Here is a 14,050-nt window from a genome sequence, read left to right on the forward strand (position 1 = left end):
GGTTTGCTTCTACCATATCTTACATTTGCTGTCTCCAGCTTAACTGAAACTGGTGCTTTTAACATGTTAAAAACTTTTCTCTGAATGCAAGTACATAGGTAAACATCACAAATCTCCACCATTTCACTATCTAGCAAGTGAAAGCAACTGAAATCACACTGTCAGAAAAGACACTTGAGACACCTAGTTTGCGCTGACTTTTGATCTCAGGAGCCAAGGACTACAAAAAAAGAAATACATATGGCTATTTTATCTTCCTCCTCCTATCTTGTTTAATTTACCATTCAGGAAAATTTAAGAAACTGTATTTCTGAAATTTTGATAGGATTTTCCATATTCTCCTGGAGAGACGCTAATGAAATTAATGAAGTCCACCACAAGGGGAGAAAAAAAAGCCTCTGTGACCATGCAGTAAAAAGCTCAAGTATAGAGCTTATTACTGCTTGGCTGAGCTTACAAGGACAAAAGCTGTCGAAATTTTGCTCTCCTCTTCATAAAGGGCTTTTCACACCTTTCCAACCAGACCATGCCAGATCCAACTCAAGTCCCTCAAGAAAATAGCCTGGATTCTGTAATGAAACACACTTTTCACAAGGCGAAAATATTGAAGCAGAGGAGTAAAAAAAGTCATGGTCAATGCTTCGACTTTTCATCTAGAACATGTTATACAATTGCATCATCATCCCTTAAAAATCAATTAGACAGTTTACTACTCACAATAATAAACTGTAATTACTCCTCACTTTATTCACATAACAAATAGGAAGAGCTAATACAATATACAATTATAAGAGATAGTCACCCAACAAAAAGTTACTTCTATCACACAGTGCAAGATAAGGAAGGAAAAGGAGAATTGGGTGCTGGGGTTTTTTTGCTTTGTTTTGGGTTTGGGCTTTTTTTTCCCTTTTTGCTGTTCCCCCTTCTTTTCTTCCTAGCAGGAAAAAAAAATCTGAGAAATCTATTTTGCCTGCAATTCTACTTCTCTATCAATGAACGGAACACTGCAGGAACTCCTCAGATGACAAGCTGTAAACAAGAAGCTATGCAGAATTTATGTAACCCTCTCACAGGACAAACAAACTATAATCCTCATTTAAGACATGAGAAAACTGAGATACATCATGAGCTGTTTGACATACAGTGCAGTATACTCTACAATTCCTAAATTATGAATTGATATATATACATTTCGACTTTTAGCCTGTATCAGAAAGTCTGAATAATTTTAAACAATTTCTGTCAAAGAACAGGCTGGACCAACATCAGCACAACAAAGTGTGGTAACAACATGTAATCACAAAGAAATGTCATGACTTGATATTCACAAACACTTCACTAAAGATTCAAAAACTGCAAAGACAAAGGATCATATGATTATAGAATCATAACCTAAAAAAGCTTCACATAATTCATAAAAGAAAATGGGAACACACACACAAATACCACTTTCAACTGTCAGACCTTTACTACACTTATGACCCCTGCAGACAGACTTTTTTCCGTAAACTGGCATGGCACAGTAGGGAATGTCTGGAGATTCTCACAGTGGACCTCCCTAACAATGCTTTAAATTTTTTAAATTAAATGCTTTAATGCTTAGTTTCATACTCTGAATACAGGTAAAATAGTCTATTCTCTCTTCTGTACCTTTCCTACTTTTGCCAACAGTTCTGGAAAACACTCTCCAGAACAAAACTGACAGAATATGCTTCTGTTTACTTGTTCTTTCAAAAATGGACCAGTTATAAGATGTGCCTGTAATCTTTAAAATGACTGGCTGTTGTGACACCTGGCTCTCCAAACACTGAAATCTGACTATAAAAGAAAACATGAGGTTTGACAGAACTCTGCTGGAAAGCAACCAATAGGAAGTCATGTAGCAGGCTTGCAAAACCCAATATGTAACACACAGAAGAGGAAGGAGAGTCTTTTAAATGGGCATAGGGAAGAGATAAAAAACGACAACCTTTTAGATACTTCATGGCAAGAAAAGTCAGTTAAATAGGAATTTGCTAGCATATTCCCCAGCTTCAACTAGGTAACTATGCAGAGAGGGGAAAAACAAACCATAAAACACTCCTCTATTGATGGTCCTAATTCCCAGACAGGAGGAGAACGGCTGCTTTAGGCTTTACATTCAGCTCCTGAACACAAGCAGCACAATGTCATGACATATTGCAAGGATTTCTCCACCTCCTACAGGCATGGATGCTCAGGTGATAAAAACATTTTGAAAACACACATACACACAGAAATCCTTCTGACAATCTTAGAGATTACAACAATCCATTGTTTCACAGGTTTTTAATAGACTGACTTAATTATTTATGCTCATTATTTATTGAATACAGACGACAAAGTTTTCCCATCATCTTCTACATAGAAAGCTGGAGACCAACCTTAAAAATGTGTAAAAATGTGTATGTATGTATTTACACATGTATACATATTTTGTATACAAGCATACACACAAAAACACACATATAAATACTATGTTCCATGAAGTTTAAACTGTTGGGGCAACAAAGGAAACTGAACACTGAGTGTAAGAGACAGTTATGGTATAACGATACACCAGAGAGGTAAGAATGGATTCCCATTTGTATAATGAATAGGTAGCATTAATCTTATAAGAAGTCAACTCAGATAAGCACTGCATGTTCACCTCCATCAAAGCAAACTGTCTTCTCTAGCACAGAGAATTTGATACATGTGTCAAAATAAAACCTACCAGGTGCACTAAATCCCTGCTAAATTCATCATAATGGAAGAGAATCAAGAACACAACATGAGTAGTCTTTGCCACTAAAACATTCATCTATCTCCATTCAGTACTGAAAGGCGCTCAGCAGTTGCAAATGCCTGTCCACTGGCTGCTAATTTCGTATTTATTTTTACAGACACTGTGCACACAGCACTGCAAAGCCACAGAGCAAACCTGGATGAAAATTTGGCAGGGTGAACAGAATGATGAACAGCAGGCTATAATTCTGAAAGTCAACACAAAAAAACCCCAGTATCAGCACTGAAATGAACCAATCTGAAGTTTAGTCCATTCCTGATTCTACAGACATTTTAAACCCACAGACACCCATAGCAGCTTGGGGCTGGGACAGCAATGGAAAGAAGGTGAAAACTCATAAAATGTTCCTGCGTAATCTGACAGCACTTACTAAGCAATCAGTGATACGTGTTGGTTTCACACATGGAAAAATCTAAGAATGGTGTAGAAATGAGGCATATCCAAGCCCATTCAATACATAACTTCGATTTTGTTTTTAAGGTTAACTTAATCCTTAATATCCCATTTTACACTTTTTATTTTCTCAAGTACAAAACTGTATTGCATTTCATTTCCTTATAAAGCGCTAATGCTGTAACAAACTCTTAGCTGAACAGGATTTTCACATTTCTTAGTCTGCAAGCCACAGCTAATAAACCTTCCCTCCATTTTACCCCAAGGACTCAGGTTCCCATAGTCTAAGCACAGGTGCTTTTACTTCTTTGTTAACAATGGAGATTATTCTCTTAACCCCAAACTGACCTAGTAAAATTTTCTATTTTGGAGGACAGTGCTTTGCAGAAATTGTTCATATCATGTAAATATATTTACAAAACCTTTCCTAAGGATCCATAACCACCTACTGCAAACTAAGTATAGAGTCAGCATCATCACAGCAAGATCCTAACTGTAAACAATCAAGTCACAAGGAAAGAAGCAGTCTCTTTAAAAATATCTTATTTCTTAAGCATTCCACTAGTTTAGTCAAACCTAACCTCACCTCTGGCTCAGAGTGACCATTAGAAACCTCAGACTAAAACTGATGATGTGAGGACTGAAGGAGGTAAAATACATGTCTTGAACAGCATGGTTTTTGCAACCAGCTGTTGAGCCCACCAGCATCATACATCACAAGTGTAGCACCAATTAGCTGGCTTGGCTAAAACCAACTCCAGCTTTCTGTAGGAAGCGAACGAGAAAGCTTAGTGCAGAAATCCAGCTAGCTGCCAAAAATCAGAAGAGACAAAGATAACCCAAAGAACTTTATAAGACTAGTATATCTGAATAGAAACATCTTCCCAATCACCATTTGAATTCCCATTTTAAATTTTATGTGCAGGGTCCTTTTTCCCCCCACAACTGCATTCTCTCAGTATGTTGCACAGGCCAGTCTAGCTCAAAACACCATTGTGAGACGCAGACATTATATTTACAGAATTTTGCAGAGCTGGGTAAAGTGATTTCTTCCTCAGCAGACAGGGAAATAAAATATGGCATTCCTTATCCCCACTCACAGTCTTATGGTGACTGTATGTGAGCAAGAGTTCTGAGTTCAGAGCATTAGTCTGAACAGCTAACAATTTCAGCTGACACACATAGGCTACTCCGAGTTTTTAAGTCAGACCCACAGTGACACACTGCCAAGATGAAAGCACCAGCCTTCAGCAGAGTGACAGCCCAATGCCAGTCCTTAATGCCACAGCTTATGTGAAGAGCATGGTTTACAGAACCTCTTCTCTTCCCCTGTATTTACAAGAGAAAAGCAATGACTGATAACCAGCTGACAAAAAGACACAACATTAGGCAACCAAACATTACCTTGCTGAGGGAATTAGGTTCAGAGCTCCATGAAGAACATAGTCTAGCTCAGCATGTTTCTCTGCAACAAGTGCCACCAAGCCCTCAGAGCAGGCTGTTCGCAAGGCAACATTCTCGCTGCAGCAGTTCTCCCAAAGTAAGTTCAGAGCAGGAGTCTGAAGGCAAAAGCAGGAGACAAAAGCAATGAGAAAGCTGACAGTGATTTCTTTTAATTAATCTTAAACACACTTCTAAATAAAAACTGAAGTCTTAGCACAAGTGAGGAAGCTTGGGTACAGGTACTACACCAAGAAAGGTTTTCCCAGGACAGCTCCCACCTTCCTGCCTCCTCCTGCCTGTGTCATCAGTAGGGACAGAAGTCTCTCAGGAAAGGGTAAGTCTCTCAGAAAAGGCAAGAAAGAATTTCATTTTCTTTAAAAACATCAAGATGTAATTGGAGACAACCCAGGAACTGCTATGTCAGCTCTGTCTAAGCAAGATGTATTGCAAGCAGCTAGAGGCAGACATACAAAGGTAAGTTGTCTTTACTCGTGATACGAAGTTCTCTCCATTTGCTAGTAAGCACAAAGATTTGGCTGTATCCATCAAAACTGCTGCTTTAGTTTTTATACCAAATTTGTATTTGCAGGTTCATTTGATGACTTTGTAGCTTCCAAATGGAGAAATAAGGAACATTTTGAAGTACCTGAACACTGCAAAATACTCCTGTCTAAAAAGGGTGACTATCGCCTAAGTGGCAAAATATTCTACTTCTTAACGTTTCAGAAGGTTTTGCTGTATTTCACTTTAAAACCTTTATAGGGTAGCATAATGGGAAGAGTCAGCTTGTACCTCAAAACAGAATGTCATTTGGGAACACGATTCTCATCTGGACTGTTAAAGGAGTTTCTGTTAGAGAAACTACACATCCCCTCAACATTCCCTCACATCAAAACTCAACACTTTTCAGGTTTGGGTTTGCTAGTTTGGGGATTTTTTTTTTTTTTCTTTTTTTTTTAAAGGCTTCAGACTGGGAGGAAAAATCCACAAATAATCTTCTGCTCTTTTCTGTACAAGTCAGCTTTTGGTGAGGAAAAACAGAAGAACAAATCCTAACTAATACTCCTCCTATGTTGCTGCAACACTTGCAAATGCCAATATTATATATGCCTCTCAGTTAACACGAAAGACCGGCACTTAAGTGAGCTTCACTCATCTAAAATACAAAGTATGCCTTTGCACTATGCTTTCTCTTAAAGAAATATAAGTTCTCCTTAGCTAATGTTAAAAACAACACCAATACAGGTATGTGAAATGCCATACTTTTTGAAATTTTTATAGTGATGTAAAACACTTTCCTACTCAAGTGACAATGTCTCACCATATGGCACTTCACTTGCAGTAACATAAATAAAGGCAAATAAAACTCTCTTAAACCGGGCAATGCAAGGTGTTGGTATTCTGCAGAACTAAGACTTCTGCTATTAAGACTTCCGATGGAAGTAAAAGTGCTCTTCTGATCCCAGAAATATACCATTTCTATCTGTCCACCTAGACACATATTGCTAACTACCTTAGTTAACTTCCAGGATTTATTACACAGTGGGGAATTTGAAAACATAGAAAAAATGTAAGCACATATGGATAGAAGAGGAGACAGAAGCGAAAGAATTCCACAGACCTGGTCAGACGCCTGCCTGATCTTCTCTGCAGAAACATTTTCTTTCAGTACTGCAGCGATCAGATGACCTACTGCCTAAAAGAGAAAAAGAAATAAGCAGAACATACGCAGATCAAGCATTATTTTTTAATTCTCAATTAGGAAAAATTTACACTGCTGTTGCATACAATCATTTCACTTAGGCAGTTTACATATCCCCTAGCACACCTACTGCCAGAAATGCTTTATTTACTTTAAACAAGGCATCTGAAGTTTAACAGTATTCCTCATAAAGCTATTCTGTGGCAGAGATCATTAACAAGACCTAAATTTTCAAGGTCCTCCAAAAAAATTTTCAGTTCTCAGAACAGCATATATTTATTCATTTGAAGTTTAAGAGTAAGCACCTCATTCTATTTTGATAGAAGGAACATATGATTTCCTCAAACTGCCTTTAAAAATCTAAATGTGGACTGAGATACCAAAAAACTCTGAAACGGTTCAAGGTGTTCAAATCCAGGCTTTTGCTTCCTGACTCATCTGTAATTCCTTACTCTGTCTTGTTTCTTAATCATTGATACTGCTACACAGAAAACCCTTTCTGTGAGAGACAAAGACATCTTTTTACAGTAAGAGGATACAAATGTTTCAGATTATCAATGTACCCAGAACAGCAGCTGCATCTACTCTCTATGGTAAGGACAGACACCTACTTTTGGAAAAAGTACATTAGGAAGTCAGCCAGAAAAAAAATAATAGAGACATTCCTGGATTTTTAGTGTATAAAAAGACAGGAACACATTATTTTAAATGTTTTCAGGTTCCTTCTCCTTTCAGGATTTATTTACACTTTATTTAGATACTAGTTGCTAAGCTGACATTACAAACAATAGCACTCTTGAGATAACAGTTCTCATTTCCAGGAAAGATGACACTTTAAACCTTCCTCGATTATGAAGATTATGCCTTTTAAAGGTCTGCATATGTATTCTATCACTTTTGACTTAAAAAGACGGGGTTTTATTTGGGAATCTGAGAACAAAATGAGAAAATGGGACAAGGTCAGATATGTGTGTCTGTTTCTCTGCAGCTATCCCATTGCAAGAGCAACATGGTCCCCAGGCAGATGAGTTTTTTTTAGGGCACTAACGAAGTGAATCTTCTATTATTAACTTTTCCTGCTTGTAAGGACATTCAGAAATTAATTCACACCCACATTCTTAAAACGTTCTCGTTATACTGGAAAAGGGGCTTATCAATACAGTGGCTTTTGCAGTGAACTATACAGGAAAGTCAAAATGTAAATTAGTCCAATGCACTCAAAAAACTTGATTTTTGATTGAGTGATAAAATTTTTTGACCTACAAATTATGCTTAAGTTCCTCACTTCGCTGATCCTTGTCTGTATAGATTACATGCTCTGCAGAGCAGATGTCTTGGTCCCAAGAAGAGAAGACATCTGCCATGAAGTTGGATCCTGGCCTGATGACAGTTTGAAGATTACAGCATGCTTTTCAAGGGTCACAGGATATAAATGGAAACTAGCAAAACAACCAAAGCATGGCACAAAATCAACCAAAGTGAACTGGTAGCTCTTAATGATGTGCAGCTGTTGTGATGAACCAAGACACTTTAGCAGTACTTGTACCATGGTGATATTCTTCCGCGCCAAAGAAAAATGAACTGGTTCAAAGGTGCAGAGTCCTATGCTTCAAGGCTAGTAATGATGTGAACTCATCTTCAGTACAAGACACTTCACTAGACCTTAGATGAATCCCAGCGCTCAGAGACATGACTTCCTCTCCTAAATGCCAAGCTGATCACAAGAGGACATCTGTGTCTCTCTTTCAAACTTAATTACTGCAAATCAGTGTAGCCTGAGCTGAATTGAAAAGGCAACAGATACACCAGTTGCAGAGACTGCATTCACATCAACTTATTCCATCAAACAAATGGCTACTTATTTAATCCTGAATTCAAAACGGGAAAAGGAAGAAAACAGGGACATTACCAGTGAACTTACAGCAGAAGAGACACATTTTTAATACTGAAATGAGACATGGCCAAAGCAAAGAACATGTATTTTTTAAACAGACTCTATTATTTTCTTTCTTACTGTCCATTAAAAATCCTATGGTAAACACTTGATGCACAGGAGAAAATTTCAGGTGAACATTATCAGGAGCCAATGCATAGCTCTGAAAAGTGTTTGGTCTGCTGATCACAGTGGAGGTGAACACAGTTATTCTTTGATGTCAGATAAGACTACAGTAGTTCATCTATTCTCATCACACAGGAAGAAAACAGATCAGTTCTACAGACAGTTCTGTAAAGTACTGTCAAGTATTTCAACCTCACACATGACATCTGGTAACTCCTGGCTTCTTTCAAGATCACAGGGTCACTAAAAACCATTTGTCCCCACTTAAACCTTCCAGTCATGGAAAGTTTCTGATTTTCCTGCAGACACCTTACAGTGATGAGCAACTATGTCCAATGTCTGGATTACACAGAGAAGGCAATTAGCATTTGTTTATAACTTCACAATACCCTACTTCTATGGCTTTCTGCATTTGGAGCAAACCCCCACGCTCCCCAACATCTTCTTTATCACCTTTTTACAGTCAGGAAGCAGGCCTTGGAACAAAGGTTTCCATAGACAATTCGATTTGTTTAATGCTTTAAAAAAAATTACCTGTGATTGAATAACTGCATTAGGAAATTCGAACCGCTTCTTAATGTCATCCAGCATTTTGGCTCTGTCATATGACACTACCCCTCACTCTGCAAAAGAAATTTAAAAATATACTTAGGACTAGGAAAGAAAGCATGCTACTTGCCACAAAAAAAATACACAAGATTTATCTTGTACTTAACAGCAGATGTAAGCATTAAAGAGTTCCCCCTCTTAAGTCTACCATATCACCTTGCTTTATGGGCTTTAACCCAAGAAATGCTGAATACTCATGGGTCTTGCACAAAGAGTGGGTGATCGACATTTCTTGAAGCTGGAGCAAATATACAGTTCCATATGGCACAGCACATGTGTACTCTAAGAGAATTTATCCTTGAGAGCCTTTTAGGGATATCTCATTGCCTTGAAAACCAGACAGCTCAAAAGGAGTGTTCAGAGTTTCTAAAACATGATTTAAAATGCAAGATTCCCCACAAATTTTTCAATTATTTCATGCAAAACCAGAAGTAAAACAAACAAAACACCCACCTTTGAGACTGTAAGTTGTAATTGTAGTTGGAACACTTGACAAAAACACTTCTAATTTGGAATATACAGGCACCCACAAAACACAGGAACCTCAAGTATTACGAAGAGGAAAAAAAAAAAAAGGAGAATAAAGCTCACTTTTAATGCATTGTTTTACCACCTATTTCCCACACGGATTTTGCACAGGTATAAAGAGCAGAAAGCTTTTTATCTCAAATACATACTTAATAGAATATCTCTTTGGAACTAGGCTGTCGAATGCTATTACTTACTAGTAAAATACAAACATTAAATGCTGTTTCATAGTTCTCCTAATCTACGCATATGATTTCATAGTTACTCATCTGTGCAAAACCAAGCCTTTCTTATCACTATAAATTATTTGGAATGCTTACTTTTCTCTCTGCTGACTTTGCCCCCCCCCAGGAAACAGGTCATGGAAGATGATTACTGGCAGTGTTATCAGACTACCATTAACATTTCATTCTTTCGAGAAGAGGTAAAAAGTTCACAGACACATTCAGCAAATTTAAAATCACCAAAAGAAAAGCTTTAAGGAAGTAGTACCCAGTCAAAGGGTAGTGGCTAATGTTCTTTGAAACCTTTGAAGAGATACACTTTCACATAACTTTCATGTTGGCATTTGGAGTCATCTGAACTTTGCCATTCAAGACTTGAATCAGAAAACAGGTATGAATTGCTAAATGCACTCTTGAGCTGGGCACACCTCCACATCATGCTATTTATTCACTTCTCAAAGTGTCATTTTCAGTGTTCCCAATAGCAAATCACCTGCATGGAAACATCATACAATTATTTGTGCACTCAGAGTGATCACAGAATGTGAAAGAGCCAGGAAGAAGAACATGTTTAAGAGAAGCGCAGCTACTGTTGTAGTAACTGCAAAGCCAAAGGATAGTCAAAATAATTTCAGAAAATTCCAAGTATGATTTATAAAACGGAACCTCAGCACTCCCTAAATCTGGAGATAGCAGGAACAAAAAAAATAATATAAAAAGAATCCCACAACACAAACCCTTTTCTTAAGCCAGTGTCTTGGTTTTTTGGCACTGAAGATATGAAAGCTATCAAGATTAGGTCAAGACTTAAGACACTGTGAAAAGAAACAAAAAGGTGAGGGTTTTTTCCCCCTTCTTCAGTTTAGATAGCTACATTAATTTGGTGATCACTTTCCAATAATTAAAAACCTAAGATTCTCAACATCTGTTTTGCTACTTTTAGAAACCATGCTTACTGAACACCCTTGTCAGTATGCCAAGCCCCTTCTCTACAAAAGTGTAAGCATCAGTACTTCTTGCAGTCCCTTTTCCTCCTTCCCAGGAATGGCACAATTTCCACACAATAATTCCAAGAATTGGAAAAGCAACACCAAAACAATGTTTTCTACTCTTAAACTGTCTTTTATGACAAAAAACCAAGGAGGGTCAGGCTTGTGAGAGCTGGCAAGAGTTTTTACAGCCCATCAACAACAGCCTTGAAAACAACTGGTAAGCTTTACCACAGCTTACAACACTTGGAAGAGCATTCTGTCTCAAAAAACCACTTAGCATAATCTTCTTTAACCTTGAGCAACCTGGTCTAGTGGAAAGTGTCCCTGCCTGTGGCAGTGGGGTTGGAACTCCATGATCTTTAAGTTCCCTTCCAACCCAAGCCATGCTATGATTCTACGATAAACAACTTCTAGTGTTGTGTAATTTATTTCCATGTTGCAGCTGACAGCGATATTATTAACCTTATAGAAAATAAAACCCTTGCAAAGGAAGCAGCATCACCCTGACACAAATCTATCCATCTCCAAAATAAGCTCCATGCAAGCAGTTCCTTCTCATTTTCCTGCCTCCAGAAACAAAAAATAGTACAGGAATACTATGAAAGGGAACAATTATCTTGCAGATTCTTATAGTAGTCCTTTCCTAACTGCAAAGGGCCCTGCCAAAATAGCTGGTCTCAGCAAGCATACACTGGCTACTAAACATCCCAAAACTAACCCTGCGTATGTCAGCAGCCTACCTAGCTGTAACTACACCTCACTCCTCCTGAGATCATTTAATTTGTCTGTCCTAAACTTTATTTTTCCTATTCTCATTGCTGAAGCGGTACTCTACACCATCAACCACAGAGATAAAAAACACCCACCCCAAACAAACCCCCAACACACACACAGAGGTGCGTGCATATAAGATAAATTTAAAAAAGACAAGGTATAGAAAAGAGGCACTTGCTTGTTTTCCCAACTTACTCAATGTGAATGGTAAGCATTTGCGGTGGGTTGAACTTGGCTGGCTACCAGGTGCACTCCAAGCCCTCTATTACTACCCCTCCTCAACTGGACAAGAGGAGAAAATATAAAGACAGGCTTATGCGTCAAGGTAAGGACAGAGAGAGATCACACCAATTACCATCATGGGCAAAACAGGCTTGACTCCAGGAAATTAGTTTATTACCAATCAAATTACAGTAGGGTGATGAGAAATAAGAATAAATCTGAAAACACATTCCCTCTACTCCTTCCTTCCTCGTGGGGTCAATTTCACTCACTCCCAATTTCCCTACCACTTTTCCCCAGGCAGAGCAGGGGAACAGGGAATGAGGGTTGTGGTCATGCCCTTCCTCTGCTCCAGCATGGGGTCCCTCCCACAGGAGACAGTCCCTCACAAACTTCTCCAATGTCGGGTCTTTCCCGTGGGCTGCAGCTCTTCATGAACTGCTGCAGCGTGTGTCCCTTCCACAGGGTACAGTCCTTCAGGAATAGACTGCTCCAGTGTGGGTCCCCCGCAGCATCACAAGTCCTGCAGCAAACCTGCTCCAGTGTGGGCTCCTCTCTCTTGGGAGCCACAGGTCCTGCCCAGAGCCTTTTCCAGTGTGGAGTCCTCTTCTCCACTGGGCCTGCCAGGAGCCTGCTCCAGCAGGAGCCTGCCGCAGTGTGGGGTCCTCCACAGGCTGCAGGTAGATATCTGCTCCACTGTGGATCTCCATGGGCTGCAACAGAATCTCTGCTCCAGCACCTGGTGCACCTCCTCCCCCTCCTTCTGCACTGACCTTGGTGTCTGCAGAGTTGTTTCTCCCACATTCTCACTCCTCTCTGCCAGCTGCTGTTGCACAGCAGTTTCTACCGACTCTTAAATATGTTATCCCAGAGGCTCTACCAAGCTCACTGATGTGCTTGGCTTTGGCTAGAGGTGGGTGTGTCTTGGAGCCAGCTGGCACTGGTTCCATCCAATGTGGGAGAAGCTTCTGGCATGCTCTAATAGAAGCCACCCCTCACCTACAGCCCTCACGCTACCAAAACCTTGCCACGTAAACCCAACAGAGCACCCTAATCCTAAGAAGGACAAACATTGCTAACACGACTGAACCAGACAAGGATGGTGTCCTGGTTACGAAAAGTTGTCATTGCATCACATTTTCAGATCTTGTCCATACCAGCTTATCAGAAGTAATTACGACAGGTAAGCTATGCTAAATAACAGAAAATGATCACTGGGAGCACTGAGATCACAATTCCTACGTTTACTGATTTTTGCTCATTGTTCAGGACTTCCAGTTTAAACCTGGTGCTCCTACCAAACCAGCAGTGACAACACATGCAAACACTCCCTCCCACCGCTTGTGTGTCACAAGTGCAGCAATTCACAACTCCTCAAAATAACCAGGTTTAAAGAAAATAAATTAAAAACCAACCAACCAGAAAAACCCAAAACCAACCCAAAACCAACCACACACACACAACTAACTTATTAACTACAGCAATCGTTATTTCTCTGCTGTGTGACGCCGGGCCGGTGTCCCCGCCGCCGTGACATCCCCTGAGGGTCTCGCGGCCCGACCCAGTACGGCCACATCGCGGCGGTCGCCGAACACCGGCTCCGGCAGGGGGGGAAAGGCCGCGGCCCGCCGCGGCCCCCCACCGCCCAGGCGCGGCGGGAGTTCACCGTCCGCCCTAAGGCCCTGCACTAGAGGCATCCCCGGCGCCAGGCCTGCCCGCTCGGCCGGCACAGCCGCCTCCAGCCGCCTCCCGCCGCCTCGCGTCCCTCACCTCGCCCCGGCGCGCCGCGCCGATCGACCCGGCCGGCTCCAGGGGCGCGCCCCCACCGCTCCCAGTGAACACGGAGCGCAGCGCCAGCGTGACACCGCGGCCTCCACCCCAGCGGCGAAGGCGCTTGCGCGGCAGGTGGCGCCTGCGCGCTGGCTGGCGGGAGGCCGCGGCGGGGCGTGGTGAGGGTGAGGGGTCCCTCAGCGGTGACTGCCGGGTCCGGAGCGCGGTCGTGGGAGTCTGTCACAGCCAGGCGGGACTGGGCCACCGGGACGCGCCTCCGGGACGTGCCTGTGTGAGCGCACCGTGCGGTCAGCATGGCGCCCGCTGCCCAGGCTGCCTCGCCGAGCCTGCCCGCCGTTCCTCCATCGCGGGGTTTGGCCAGTTTTCGTGCACTTGTGCATCAGGTGCTTTGGGCCGAGGCTTCTGTGCAGGATGTGAGGTATGAATTTGTTTTCTAGTGCTGGGCCAGGTTCAGGCTCTTCCTTACATCCAAATTGAAATGGAGACTTAAATCCAAAGACTTAAATG

At 41.1% G+C, this 14,050-nt stretch overlaps 1 protein-coding gene across 3 annotated transcripts in view; it reads right to left on the reverse strand.

Annotated features, from left to right (window-relative positions):
* Positions 1-13,838, reverse strand: part of FOCAD (focadhesin) — a 97,418-nt gene extending 83,580 nt beyond the window's left edge. For 2 of the 3 annotated variants that reach the window (XM_030511415.1, XM_030511413.1), the window contains exons 1-5: positions 13,523-13,838; positions 9,466-9,555; positions 8,938-9,026; positions 6,264-6,338; positions 4,604-4,758 (exon numbers count right to left, since the gene is read on the reverse strand). In XM_030511415.1, the coding sequence (XP_030367275.1) occupies positions 4,604-4,758; positions 6,264-6,338; positions 8,938-8,994 (287 nt within the window). In that variant the 5' untranslated portion in view covers positions 8,995-9,026; positions 9,466-9,555; positions 13,523-13,838. Of the gene's footprint in view, positions 1-4,603; positions 4,759-6,263; positions 6,339-8,937; positions 9,027-9,465; positions 9,595-13,522 lie in introns of those variants that run through there. The other variant, XM_030511414.1, reaches the window with a different exon arrangement.
* Between the last annotated feature and the right edge of the window lie 212 nt (positions 13,839-14,050).

Source organism: Strigops habroptila, chromosome Z, assembly GCF_004027225.2.
Source record: "Strigops habroptila isolate Jane chromosome Z, bStrHab1.2.pri, whole genome shotgun sequence".
Lineage (NCBI taxonomy): Eukaryota > Metazoa > Chordata > Aves > Psittaciformes > Psittacidae > Strigops > Strigops habroptila.